This window comes from Myripristis murdjan, chromosome 23 (genome assembly GCF_902150065.1).
Source record: "Myripristis murdjan chromosome 23, fMyrMur1.1, whole genome shotgun sequence".
Classification (NCBI taxonomy): domain Eukaryota; kingdom Metazoa; phylum Chordata; class Actinopteri; order Holocentriformes; family Holocentridae; genus Myripristis; species Myripristis murdjan.
In genome coordinates, this window is record NC_044002.1 from 15,466,517 (window position 1) to 15,480,176 (window position 13,660).

At 41.7% G+C, this 13,660-nt stretch overlaps 1 protein-coding gene across 3 annotated transcripts in view; it reads left to right on the forward strand.

Annotated features, from left to right (window-relative positions):
* The first annotated feature begins 12,112 nt into the window (after positions 1-12,112).
* dock4b (dedicator of cytokinesis 4b) overlaps positions 12,113-13,660 on the forward strand; it is a 133,258-nt gene continuing 131,710 nt past the window's right edge. For all 3 annotated transcript variants that reach the window (XM_030045868.1, XM_030045869.1, XM_030045870.1), the window contains exon 1: positions 12,113-12,294. In XM_030045868.1, coding sequence (XP_029901728.1) covers positions 12,258-12,294 — 37 coding nt within the window. In that variant the 5' untranslated portion in view covers positions 12,113-12,257. The remainder of the gene's footprint in view (positions 12,295-13,660) is intronic.

Sequence of the window (13,660 nt, forward strand, 5' to 3'; positions counted from 1 at the left end):
CAGGCAGACGGGATATCAAACCACGAGGGCAGGAGAGCCTGACTCCGAAGCTAAGACAGGCCTGATGTCCAGCTGCCCTGACATTTCGAGAAGAAGAGCTTTTGATGTGGGAGAGAGATTGGGAGGTGTGTTTGTTTTTCTCTTCCTCTCTATCTGGCTGTTTTTTTCTCTCCCTGTCTGTCTTTTGTTTTGTTTTGTAATCTTCCTCCTCTCTCTCACTCTCTATCTCTTTCCTTGTCTGTGCCTTCTCTCCTGTCTCTTTTTTGGCTTCCTCTGTCTACATTTTTTTTTTTTTTTTTAAATTTCTACATGCTTGGAAAAGTCTCCCTGTGGATTTGTGCATGTGTGGATATCTCTGTATTGCACTGTTTGCAGTGAGTGGAGCAGAAAGTCACAAAAAAGCCTTCCCCATGAGAAGGTTATCACAGTAAAGCCTGGTGTGTCTCCCACTGTGCCAAGAGGCACAGTCCTTCCCTCCACCGGCTTTAATCTGCACCTGAATGCACACCAACTGCAGTGTAAGCACACACACACTCACTCACACACACACACACACACATGCACACACACATGAACATGCACACCGTACTTGCAAGGATATTCCATTTACTTCCATTAATTCTCTGATCCCTAACTCTTGCTCTAACCCTATCTCATAAATGTAAATTGCCCATTTTTTATTCAAAATGTGCTCACTTTGAAGGAATTTGATTCATCTTTCTATTCTTGTGAGGACATTTGGCCCTCGGGAAAATACAGGCACAGGGAAGAGCACACACATGCACAGCAAGTTTCTGGGATAAATGAGTGTTGATTTTTCAGTGACAATTATTTTAATGCTGACAGGCGTTTGGTTGGAGTGTTGTTTGCTCACTCATAGAGCTGATTCGACTCTTGGCCTGCTGTTCAAAACTCTCTAAGAGTGTTAATGAACTCTGATGGTGAGGAGTTATACAAACACTGACAACATTGATTTCCCTCTCTCCGCGTTAAATTGCCGGCGATGACTTTGCTGCGTGTGCATGAATACATTGAGGTATTGAGATAAAAAATACATGAGGAGCATATGATTGTGAGCTGTGTGGAAATTCATGATTTCAGTGCACATGACGCACTATCTGTGTAGCACAAGACCTGCAACTGATGGATGCTCGCTCCATGTGTGCCAGCGTGTTTGATCGCTCTTCCACTGGCAGTAAATCCTTGCTGTTTCATCCGCTGCTGTGATTTATAATTCTGTTGACTTGTCTGCTCTCATCTGTCTTTCTTGCTGGTGGCGTTTCTGATAGGCCAAAGGAGCTGTGCACTCGCACATACAGCACACAGACACATATGTGCGTCAATCCATGTTTTCCCCAAAATGTAGTAGTTGTGAGAATAATCTTTATTTTTCAAAGCACAGTTTCTAATATGGGTATAAATAAAACAAATAATTAGATGGCACTTGGGGGACCGCAAACCTCAACATTGAACAATTACCCAACCGGCACAGGTGAAGTCTTTGTACTGGTTTACACTGCAAAAAAAAAAAAAAAAAAAAGGCATCTTACTGTAACACATTACTTATCTTATTTTTCTTGAAACAAATGAAAAATCCAGAAGCCAGAAGAATGAAATAATCCCAGCTGTTTCCGATGCTAATTTCGTCAAGTGTCACTTTCTTGATACTAGCAGGCTGATCTGTCTTATTCTGCTTTGTTTCAATAAATCTATACTTGTTTGCAGAAAAAAAAAAATCCTGATGCAAGTGAAACTGCATTGGAAGTGCAGTTGCAAGTGGGATTACCTCATCCCAATGGCACAGTCTTTCCACTTGTTTGAAGAAAAACAAGATTTTAACACGCAGTATGAGATTAAATACTTGCAGGTTTGAATTTCTGACATAATACCATAATATGATGTTGTTTATCCATTCTATTTAATCTGTCATTTAAGTAACAGCTGACTTGGAAGTCCATATGTCAGGCCTTCCCACCAGCACGTGAACGCAGCATAGTTACTCTTAACAAATCATTCTCATCTTAAAATATCTTGCTAACATGCTCACAAACAGGCCCAGTCACATCTAATGTTCCAGTTTGACATTAAACACACACACACACACACACAAATATGTACATGCAAGCGCATATATACAGACACATACAAATGTACCCAAACACACATTCAGCACCTACCTGTGCACATATTTTAATATGCACAAACACATACAGCTTTTTAAACATCACATTAATATTTATTGTGATCACATGGCATAATACCCTCAGTCATGTAAACAGAGCAATATGGAAATTCCTATTTGCATCAGGTACTTCTCTGAATATCAAATCCCTGCTCCTGTAGCCATGTTTTTTTTTTTTTTTTTTTTTTTTTTTTAAATCCAGAAATAGCCTAACTGCTGAGTTTTGATTAAATCTAAGCAAAAGCAGCAGTTCCAGGTTGTTATTTCAGCCCATCATGTTGATAGCGCTGCATGCTGTCATAGATGTCACAGGCTACAGTTAAAGGTGTCAGCGTGTTTTTATGTTATTAGGCCATGTAAACACGCCGGCCATGGTAATCATACCCTTCACGGCATTTCCACGCACCGAGGGCCTAATGCATCAGAGAACCAGAAATTATCAGCTCAGCGGCGAGTGAATCTCATCCACCGCCTCTTTATCTGGATTAGAGGATGTAGGTGGGGCGGTTAAACTCATTGCAGCACAGACCAACACCCACAGACCAGCAGTCTGCAGGGACAGCACAGCACCAACTAGAAAAGAGCAAACAGCACTTAGGCGGACCAGGCTTTTGCCAGTCTGTGGTTTTAGATATGAGTAAGAAGAATGACTAAGCACAGGGGAAAAAAAGGAGCCTGATCGTGTATATCTGTGCTCTGCCAAAAAAAAAAAAATGTCCATCTTGAAAACTGAGTTCATGTGGTTTGATTTTTCTCAAAACAAAACAGCTCTCCTTAATGGTATAAGACATCTTGCTTCCATGCAATTTCACTAGTCTGACCATTTTTGTTAATTCAAGTGTCATTTTCTTGATGCTAGTGTTGTCCTGCAGTAATATGCCTTAAAATGCCTTGCTTTAACATATTAAAAGAAACATCTGCTGGCTATTTTTTCTTGATTACAGTGCTGTCCTTTTTAGCATTGAGCAATTGATCTGTTGTTGTTTTTTTGTGCTTTTTTCCTCAGATTTTCTGTCGGTGAGGTTTGAGTTTCATTACCGGTCTCATTTTTTTTTTTTTTTTTTTTTTTTGCTCAGTCCCTCCGGTGCTTATCAATCCTGGCGACATCTTCCCGCATCCTCTGCTGCTTATTCCTAATAAACATCTGATGCATGCTTCCTACAACAGAAAATGCATCACTTCCTGTGTGCCAGAGGGTTTTTCTAAGGAAAGTCCTACTGAATGCTCGGTGCCAGGAACAGCAAACGTAGAAGCTTTCATAAACTGGTAATAGGTGGTATCAATGTTGTAAGATGGATATTTGCTCTGTGTGTGTGTGTGTGTGTGTGTGTGTGTGTGTGTGTGCATGTGTGCTTACTGACATGTATGTGGGTTGGTGGGTAGGTACCAGGGAGGGGATAAATTGACAAGACTCGCTTTCAACTTGCCAGTGGGTACAGCCATTTATGGCAGCCAACTGTCCAGTGTGTATGTGTGTGTATATGTGTGTGTGCGTATGAACACTTGCAGGCACAATTATGTTTTAGCAGGTGGGTGCGGGGATCCAGGTGGCTGTATACTGTAATATTGCACTCACAGTGTGCAACGGCATGGGGGATGTGGGAGCCTGACAGGGCATGTTAGTCACAAGTACACAGTCATAAAGCTCCAGTCTGGGGAGCCTGCTGTTACTATGAAAAAAAAAAAAAAAAAAAAAAACAATCTGAGAAAGATATGATGCATTGAAGTCTTGATCTCATATTCCTGTACATACAGTTACAACACACCTTGGTGTAATGAGTTAGATGGAAGCAGTTTACTTACTTTTCCATGTCCAAATATGGCATGACAATCTCCTGAAAGTAGTGATTTGGGCTGAGATTCCCTAAAAATATCTTAGCATACAAAACACATGCATTCCAAAACAATGAAAGACATACGATCCTTTCTGGCACATCACTGTGGTCACCAAGAGTTAAAATCTGGTGACTCAGTTCCAGTTTATATCATCAGCAAATTACCATAGAAATGCAATATACCGCATGAAAACATCACTGTTTTTCATATAAAAAGAATTACTTGGTGCGTAAACACCCATGTTCCTAACCGTGGCATTTAGTTAGAAAATTCAATTTGAATGACAGGTTTGATCACCAGAAACATTCAGGGAGAACTGAGGAACTTTCTTGGATGAGAAGGGAAACATCTTTAAAATCACAGAAAAAGTCCAGCTTCCTTGTCTTGCTACTTGTAGAAACATCCAGGGAGTGAAACTGACTCTTCTAACACATTCAGAAATACAAAAATTAAAAAAATAAATAAATAAATAAGAAGCTTTACTTAGCACTTGAAGCTAAGGTTACCCCTTTTCTGTCACAGCTTATGGCTTAATGCCTAGAAAATGCAAAGAACAAAACAAATAATGTTAGATTAGGCTGGCCTCGACATAACCTTAGGTAGAAAGCCTAGTGAAACAAACATATGAGCTAACAGCATGATTACACACCATTAGTGATTTACTCTGACTGAAGGAGTAGCATCAAGTGTCATCTTAGAAAACTTGGCAAAGCTTATCTGAGAATTGGGTGAAACTTAGACACAGAAATGCTTAGCCGGGATCAAATCCTTTGCTTGCCAAGAAAAGAAAGCCATCCCCAGGATAAATTTTCCTCCTTAAGAATTCTGTGAGAATGAACTTTCCGAGTGGAGCACGCTGGTTTTACAGAACAATGAACCATCTACCATTCTTGGTAGTTTAATAATTACTAAACTGCTTTTAGCTTCTCATTATCAATCTATTAAGTAATAGTGGTCAGGTGTAATCGCTGGAGGGTGGGACAAGGAACAGGTCCAAGGAATGCAATCAGTGTTTTTGAATTGCATTTCTTGACGAAGATTGCATCAAGAAGTTCAATTTGATTTACAGACATGCATGCCAACGTTTGGTCGTAATACGTTTGTGCCCCCGTTTTCAGTGCTTCCAAAGTCCAATGAACTTCCTACAGCTCTCGTAAAACCCATGACTTAAGGTGGGAACCTGAGATCTGGATGAGAAGACAAAGAAGTCAAAGGCCATTGCCAGTCCTACAGGTAAAATAAGCCTCTCAGTCAGAACCTCTTGATTATGTCCGGATGGGAAATTACCACCAGCCAACTGCTAGTCATGTTTAAGGGTGGCTTGTAGACGTGTCTTTTCCACAGTGAACTCAGTTTGCAGAGACATCTACTATGTAACTGTAACGTCTTTTGCAAATTTGGCCTTTGTCGCATTGCGTCCCTGTTTCTGACCATCATTTTTGTCTCTCCGTATTGTGTAATCTTAAAAGCAGCTTGTTTACTCCTGCAGCAACCATCATTTAGGGCACTTTCACGTAAGCAGTATTTAGACCGTTTGAATCAAACCCCGGTGTGTTTACCTTTTTGGGCTGGTGTGAACATAGCAATCCAACAACAGGTCTGAAGCTGGGTTTGGGCTGCTTCCAAGAGGACCAGAGTGCGGTGTGATTGCAGTGAAAACACAATTCAGCCCTGATTCGGCATGTCTCCTTTGCAAAGAGTTGATCAACACATTGTCAACAACCTGGAGCCTTGAAAATCAAAGCAGGATCACCGCCAGTTTCACCAAACATAACACTGGCTTTATCTTCTCTGAGCTCAGTTGATTTACTTGATTTCTGTGCTCACTTGCAAATGGTTACTTTGCATTTTCATTTCAAGTACATTTATAGCCCTTCAAATGCCCTTCAGCAATTTTCTTTTCTGGTCTGATTAAATTTAGTTGTGAAATTGAATTCCATCCTGCACAAAAAAACAACAAAAAAACAAAAAATAAAACAAACTGAAAGTATAAATTGGGAAATAGACTTATAGGCAAAAAAAGTGTCCTGAAAGGTCCTGTTGCAGAAATGTAGTGGGTTGATAAAATGGTGACAGTGGCCAGTATAATATCAAATATCTCAGTCAAGCCCATTCATAGGTAGGTGACATCTGAGCTACAATAAAGCTGAAAATGATCATGTGTTTATTGTTTATAGTTATTAAAAAAGTAACATCTTCTAAGTCAATTTGTTGATATGTTGCAACGTGGACTTGGTTCAGATCCTATGGACCTAAGTCTTGTTTGTGTTTTGGAATATGCTGAGAACAGAAAACTTTGTCACGGAAGGAGCAAACGTATGTATTTTTTTTCAAGGCTGAAGAGCAGCTGGGAACAAACATTAGCAGCATATTAAAAAATAATTGGATCTCGCTCTCCCGCAGCGACTCATGAGCTTTTTGATAGTAAACGTTTTGTGTGTATCAGAGAGGCAGTTAAAGTAGATCGCAGAGAACAGGGGGGGAAGGCTGTATTTTTCAGCCTTTTGATTCCCACAGTGTACGCTTGCAGGTGACAGGATTCATTCCTGTGCGGCGGATCATCTTTCATCGCTCCTGAATCCTCTTTTTGTGTATCAAGCCCGTGAAAAATCATCCTTGGTGCGCTCAGTGTTGATGCCACGTTAAGGAGGGAAATGGGGAAGGTCTATTTATACATCCAACCGAAATAAAGTTTGAAGTGAAGGCCCAGCGGAGAGGGGGAAAAAAAATATACCACTATCATCCAGAATTGCTTCATCTGGAAATGCTGCTTTTATACGCGTGTTGTTGAGACATACTCCACAAGATACTGGATTTCCAGCAGTGGTTTGCTGCTTAATATTTTTTGTGGGAGTTTTTCATTGTTCTCAGCTGAGAATGTAAAGTTTTGAGGTGTCATTTTCATTTATTATATACATAATGTGAGTACTATAAAGCTCACTGTGACTTTGAAGGTGATTAAGAGCTCCAAATAAACTTACCATGGAAATAATGCAGCACTCACCCATAAAACTGATTGCTCCCATTAAAGAACAACTGTGTATTATTATTGAGGTTATTTGTTGTCTTGGCATTTGCCTACCAAGTAGTAAACACACAAAACTATATGTTCAGTTGCATTTTTGAAATGCTGCGCGAGGTAAATTGGGTAAATTTTTCATCCAGAACCAATGGAGGGTGTTTTGAAACAAACTCCTCCGTATCTCTTGGTGTATACGTGTCGGACACTGTGACACATTTACAAGGTTTTCCGGCTTATCTCTTTCCTCCACACTTTGACAGCGCTCAATTTCATTTTGAAGGCCCTATCTTTCTGCTGCGTAAGGCCGGCTCCTATGATCTACAAACGACAGAGGACGAAATCGGGCTTGCGTTTGGGTGAATGTGAAATACGTATGTGTGTGTTCTTGTCTGTGTGTACGTGCACGTGTGTGTGTGTAGTTTCACATGGTTGTGTGAACATGAAAAGGTCTTTTATGGGCGGATTATATTCTAAGAAGGCATTACACATAGTATATAGAAAGAGCAAACGACTAATCCCTCTCTAAGCTACAGTATGCGTGCCAATACTGTAAATGTGCCTTCTAGGAAATGCAAAGTAATTAAGGGCAAATACCAAGACCACCATTTCTATATTAAAATCTCTCATCAGAGAAATTGGGTGCTGAAATACAGCCTTCATATGGAACACTATATAGCGAGGGGTGTTTTTTCTTAGTCTATTTTCAAAGCTATATTTAGATGGCTGCCTTCCGTTGGAGGATAGGATATTGCCTGCTGTGTGTGAGCTGGGGGAGGCATATGTTTCTCTTCCATCTGACCTGCACTTCCTGGTGTGAATTAAATCAAAACTCAAGTGCTGAGAGGAGGTGATAGGCAGTGGTCCCTTGAGATAACACAAGCTGCTGTCATTTTGGTGGTAAACGTAAGTCGGTCTTGTGAAATCTCATTTCTCGACAAATCAGCCACTTGTAATTACATGATGTTTTGATACGCGAAGGGGTTATGTGAGGACAAATGAGAGGACACGGGAAAAGGACCTGGGTCATGACCGAGGGAGACTTGAAAGCTCTGGTGAGGCATTTGAACGCATCGCTGACCAAGCACGTCTGCCTTTAGGCTACGAGACATAACGTGTTTATGTTCCCAAAACAATAAGAGTCGGATAACAAAGGAAAGCACAACATATTCTTCTCAAGGTGATCTCCTCTTCTCTTCTCTTCTCTTCTCTTCTCTTCTCTTCTCTTCTCTTCTCTTCATCCTAGCCATTTTGATTTATGCGTCACAGATGTTCTGTGGCGGAAACGCTGAGCAATCTTCAGAGCCCATCTGGGCAAGTGGAACTGTCTGTGGCAATGACCGACTCCATCTTCACTCCATCATCTTCAGTCGTCCTCCCAACTATGAAGCCCTGCAGGGAACACATGGGTCCTCCTGATGAAACTCGGAGCAAACAGGAGGAGAAGGAGGAAGGACGGCGGAATTGGATGCATCGGAGGGAGGAAGATGAAAGAAACAAAGGAAAAGAAAGATGGAAAAAGGGCAAAGCACGGATGAAGAATGCAGGATGACTCACACAGTTGTTGGTCTACCACGCTGGTCGGTTAACATTGAGGTCAGTGAGCAGATGCACCACCTCTGACCGCAACTCCTCCTCCCTTTTCCATCTACAACCCTTCATCTGCCTCTCGATCATTCCTTTTTCAGAAACCTCAGGCTTACAGTGTCCCACTGATTCACATCACAGACACAGAGAGGTCAACAAATCTGTCCTTGGAAAAAGAATGGAGGATTTAGTTTTAAAAAGAGTTACATGTAATAGGAAAAATGTGGCACCTGTTCTCACCCTTTCAAATCAGAATAGTAAGAAATTGGTTGACAAAATAAGACGACTAATACAGAGTGGATCAGCTATAGTTTAGAGGCAATAATTGATAAAATGTGGGTAGTTTTCACTCATGTATATATAGCAGCTTTTAAAGAAACTGCTGTATCAAAACTTCAAGGTGCACTATGCAAAACCGCCAAAAGTTGAATGAAGTGGGGAACATTTAGATCCGACAGACAAGAAAACACGGAAAAAGGACAAAGTTTGGTGGTTGAGTCTACATGATTGTCGTCATCAGGCTGAAAATGAGAATCCTTGAAACTGAACTGTCAAAAAAAAAAAAAAAGAAAAACAATAAGCATGAAACATGATCGCAGAGTGCACCTGGCTCTCATCGTTTGTCTGACTCACTGATAAATATTGTGCTTATTATTCCAATCAACCTTCAATTCTGCGTCGTGCACATTTCAGTGGAAGTGGACATATTTCTAATACTACACAGAATGCGGTTGACTCTGTAATTATGTAACGTTAATTAAATGCAAATCAGTGTGTAAATTAGAACATCTTGCAAGAAACAAGCTGTGACAAGGGTTAAAGATGTGTAAAATTGCTCTGAGAACAAAACATCATGCCATTTCAATTGATTGTCGGTACCTGCCACATTCCTGTTTTCTTGTTTTCTTGTTTTCCTTGCCTTTTTTTTTTTTTTTTTTTTTTAAAGTGGTATTTATTTATTTTAACCACTACCAGCACTGAAAAGTGATGGCAGCCAAACTATATGCAGTGATTCACTGATGTAGAACATACTCTAGTTTCCTCTCTCTAAAGGAGCACACTGGCTCCAATCTCCTGTCCTCGCAGGGATAAATCCACAGGGTTTCTGCCTTACTTTGCTCCCTGGCTTATGATTTATTCATATGTAGAGGAGAACATTCCAACATTCCCTCCATTGCACCCTTCCCACAACCCCCCGCTCCTCAAAACAGCGATATCGGAGGAGGCCGTGTGGGAACGGGGACGTTGAAGCGGTGCAACATGGAAACATACTGTAAAATTAATCCAGCTCTACCTCCTGGTCCTGCATAGGAGAATTGGATAACACGCGACAAATGTTGACAGGAGGCTTTGACCCGCTGTACCTGAGCCCACAAAGCCACAAAGCTGCCAGGATGCCTCAGCTATTTTGCTTTTTTATATGGCAAATCCATTCATAATTCACCATATAAACTACAAAGGTGTATGGATAAATAGACATGAGGACTGGTGATGAAACAGAGGAAACGGAGAGGCACTTTTGACACTTCAAAGCTCTTTAATGCACCATTTGTACCATGGGGAATGAGCAAGAATGGGTTATACTAAAACCTCTTGTACTCAAACACAAAAGCGGCTTCTTTCAGATAGATGATGAGCATATGCAGCGGTGAGGTGCAGGAGGGTGCGAGAGAAAGAAAGAAAGAAAGAAAGAAAGAAAAAATGATGCACTGGATGAGGAGGACAGCCTGCTCATAAAAATGTGTGACAATTGGTGCTCACACAAACATGTACAAACTCTCTCTCACTTGCATACACACACACACACACACAATGAATTCTCTTGGTTTTGCAGTGGAGCAGCCTCCAGCCCTCCTCTTCCTCCTCACCCAGTCTCATGTATTTTTCATGGACTTGTCCCAGCAGAAGGCCTGCGTGTCCGAGAGAGGACATGCCTTCACTCTCCCCTTATCCACCCTCCCCCTGCCTGTGGTGTTTACCGTCTTGCCCTCTATACAAAATCTTCCTCATTCTAACCTAAGGTGACTATGGTTATTGGGAGAAAATTGTTTGTTATTTGCTGACAAATATTAAACGCAATAGACATATTCCAGAATCTGAAAGAGATTATATGCCCCCTTAAATGCCTGTGGAAGCCCTCCACAAGCATTCAAACACAAGAAATATGAGGTCGATCCCTCATCCCACTGATGTTTAAATGTATCATTGTAATAATTAGAAATTTGGTGGTGGTCAGTCGCAAACACATAGGAAAAGGAAAACTTTACTTTTCCATGACACAAGCTCTTAAAGCGATATACCCTTGTTCACAAGCGGGACAGAATTCTTGTAGTCTTGAGCTGAAGAACTATAAATCACAACATGTCCCCTGGTAATACAAGTGCCGTCTGGAGAGCGGGGATCCGGGGACATTTCTGGGGGCGGCTCCAGCCAGGGACGAAGCATCAAATCAGGAGACCGTCCCCTGAAAACAAGGGCGTCCGGTCACCCTACTCTAAACTTAACTGCTGAACCCTGCAAAGGCCGGTGCGTTCATCAGCAGCTCTTTGAACTGTCAAAAGGAGCCTGAGCAGGACACTGAACCCATGTGTGCTTATTCATTGAAAATCCTTCCGAGTAAGTGTGACAGCAAAATGCTTGCAAATGTAAAATATAGTTTATGCATACTTGGAAGCTGTGTGATGCAAGTGAACTGGGGAAGGGCACACGTGAATCGCCTATTTCTGCCTCTCTTTCTTTCCCTACAAATAAACTGTTAGAAACCACCTATTTTTAATTTACATTTGTTTCCACACCGAGGTCATAAACGGCACAATAAACAACATATATTCAGCAGTGAAGGTGCAATAGGTAACGGGACCTTCGCGTCCACGGTCACGTCACTGCGTCTCACTACAAGCCCCAGAATGCGTAGCTTCAGTGTCTAGCTGTGCTGGCGATACTGATGCGTTAACGTACTCCTCGTAAATTCCAACATCTTTCAAGAAATCTTAAAAATAGCTCCCCCAGCGTTAATATAGGTCTTCCTCTGATTGATTGTAAGATTAAAATCGACCATGAAGCATTTTTTTCCTTCAAATAAAAGACCAGATTGTGTACTTTTCCACCAAAAGCAGCTACACGGTGCTTGATTGAGCGCGATCACAAGAAAAATGAAAAAAGCAAAGAGTGGACTGAGGAAAAGTTGTTGTATTTAAGAGGATTTTTTTTTTTTAATCCAAATGCACTAAAACAGTGGCGGTCAAACACATGCTGAAAATGTAAACATATAACAAAATAAATAGCCTACATCACCTTTTACCATGTGCTGTTGATACAGTTTACATACTTTCCACTCTGTCTCGGTAACAGTGAAATTAAAAAAAAAAAAAAAAAAAAATCACCCTTTTTGTAGCCGGTCATTAGAGGTGTCTTCCTTTTCCTACTGCACGTGAATGCGGCACCAGGCTGTGAGCACTACGAGCAGCAGCAGCAGGAGCAGCAGCAGCAGCAGCGCTTTCTCCCTCTACAATCTAAACAATGACTCCTACTACAGAGCGGAGGAAATCAATCCAGTAGAATGCGTTACACAGCACCAAAAAACTATTTTCCATTGCTGTTCCGACCCCTCACTTAAATGTGCCGACCGTAACCATGTGGATACCCACAGAACACGAGAAATACGGCGTCGGTAAGTTTATTGCCTTTATGTTTGAAAACTGCTGTCCTTTACGCTCATTCGCATTCAGTTGTAGTGTGTAGGCTGTGTGCATGTGTGGGTACGCTTGTGCGGGTTATGTGAACCTACGTTGATGTGTAGCCTCGGTGTGAATTGTTGTGGAGAGTGATATTTAGAGGAGCGCATCAGCTCGCATGCAAACAGCCCCGTGATGAGAGAGCCTTTTTGGATTTCATCTCACTGCCACATTGCAAAGCACAGGGTTGTCGCTCTGACCCCCCATGGCTCACCAAATGGATAGCTGCATTCGGATTTTTCACTCACTGCCCTCTTCCTTCCATTACATCGTCAGTGCACAACCCAGTATCCCATTTTTGAAGTGCTTTGTATTTGCTCTTGTTGCTATATTGTGTCACGTCACTGCGTCTTTCTTATCACAGTCAGCTGTAATTGGTGTGCCACTTCTAGTAACAGATTTGGATCTGTCTCTGGTGTTTCTTCGAAAGAAAAAAAAAAATCTGTGCATGTTTGCCCACATTTGATCTGCAGACAGTGCCCCTCTCCTCCCCCCCTCCATGCTGCCATACTGTATCTGGGATCTGGAGATCGCTTGCGGACCTTGTGTAGTCTATGAGGTCCTGGAAATATGAGTAGCCTGTGCTACAGTGCATTGTTCCAGGCTGTCGGGACTGGAGATCAAACACAGAAGTGAGGCGAACAGGCGACAACAACGTAACCGAGCTGAATGTGGAGGAAAAACGCACACTCTCCTTGATCCACTGGCGTGACAGGAATTCGTTGTGCGCCCCTGTCTATCACCTCCCCTCCACTACAAAAAAAAAAAAAAAAAAAAAGCTCATTGAGATGCGACCGCTGAGAGGCGGCGTAAATGTCTCATAATAATATTCCCTCGAGATATTGGGGCTGCTCTGTGTGTGATGCTCTATCCAGCCCCCTACATGCTCCCACAAAACGAACCAAATCCAGCTGCTAATCCTGTGTTTTTCTATTTTCATAAGGACTATGTTAATAAACAGGAGGATACTGTCGAAATTAACGCTATTGTTTAACTCAAATGAATCAGAACTCCCTATTGGACTATCATAGGGACACTGCATTTATTTTCCTTAGGGTTGCTTATACTTGTCTATCTCTGCTGCAAGGACAAGTTCTAGTCCAAATGTGGTGGCACAAGACAGACTCCACCTTGGCGTCTGTAAATAATGCTTATTTTTCTGAGACATAACCTTCTAGGTGCTGCTGCTTTGCCACCATGACCTGAAATCGGTGAAGCACAGTGAACTGGAAACTAGCCTTTGGCCCCTCTCTGTCACAATTTACTCCTGGTCACTTGACTGGTCTGGCTCATTCTTTCCTC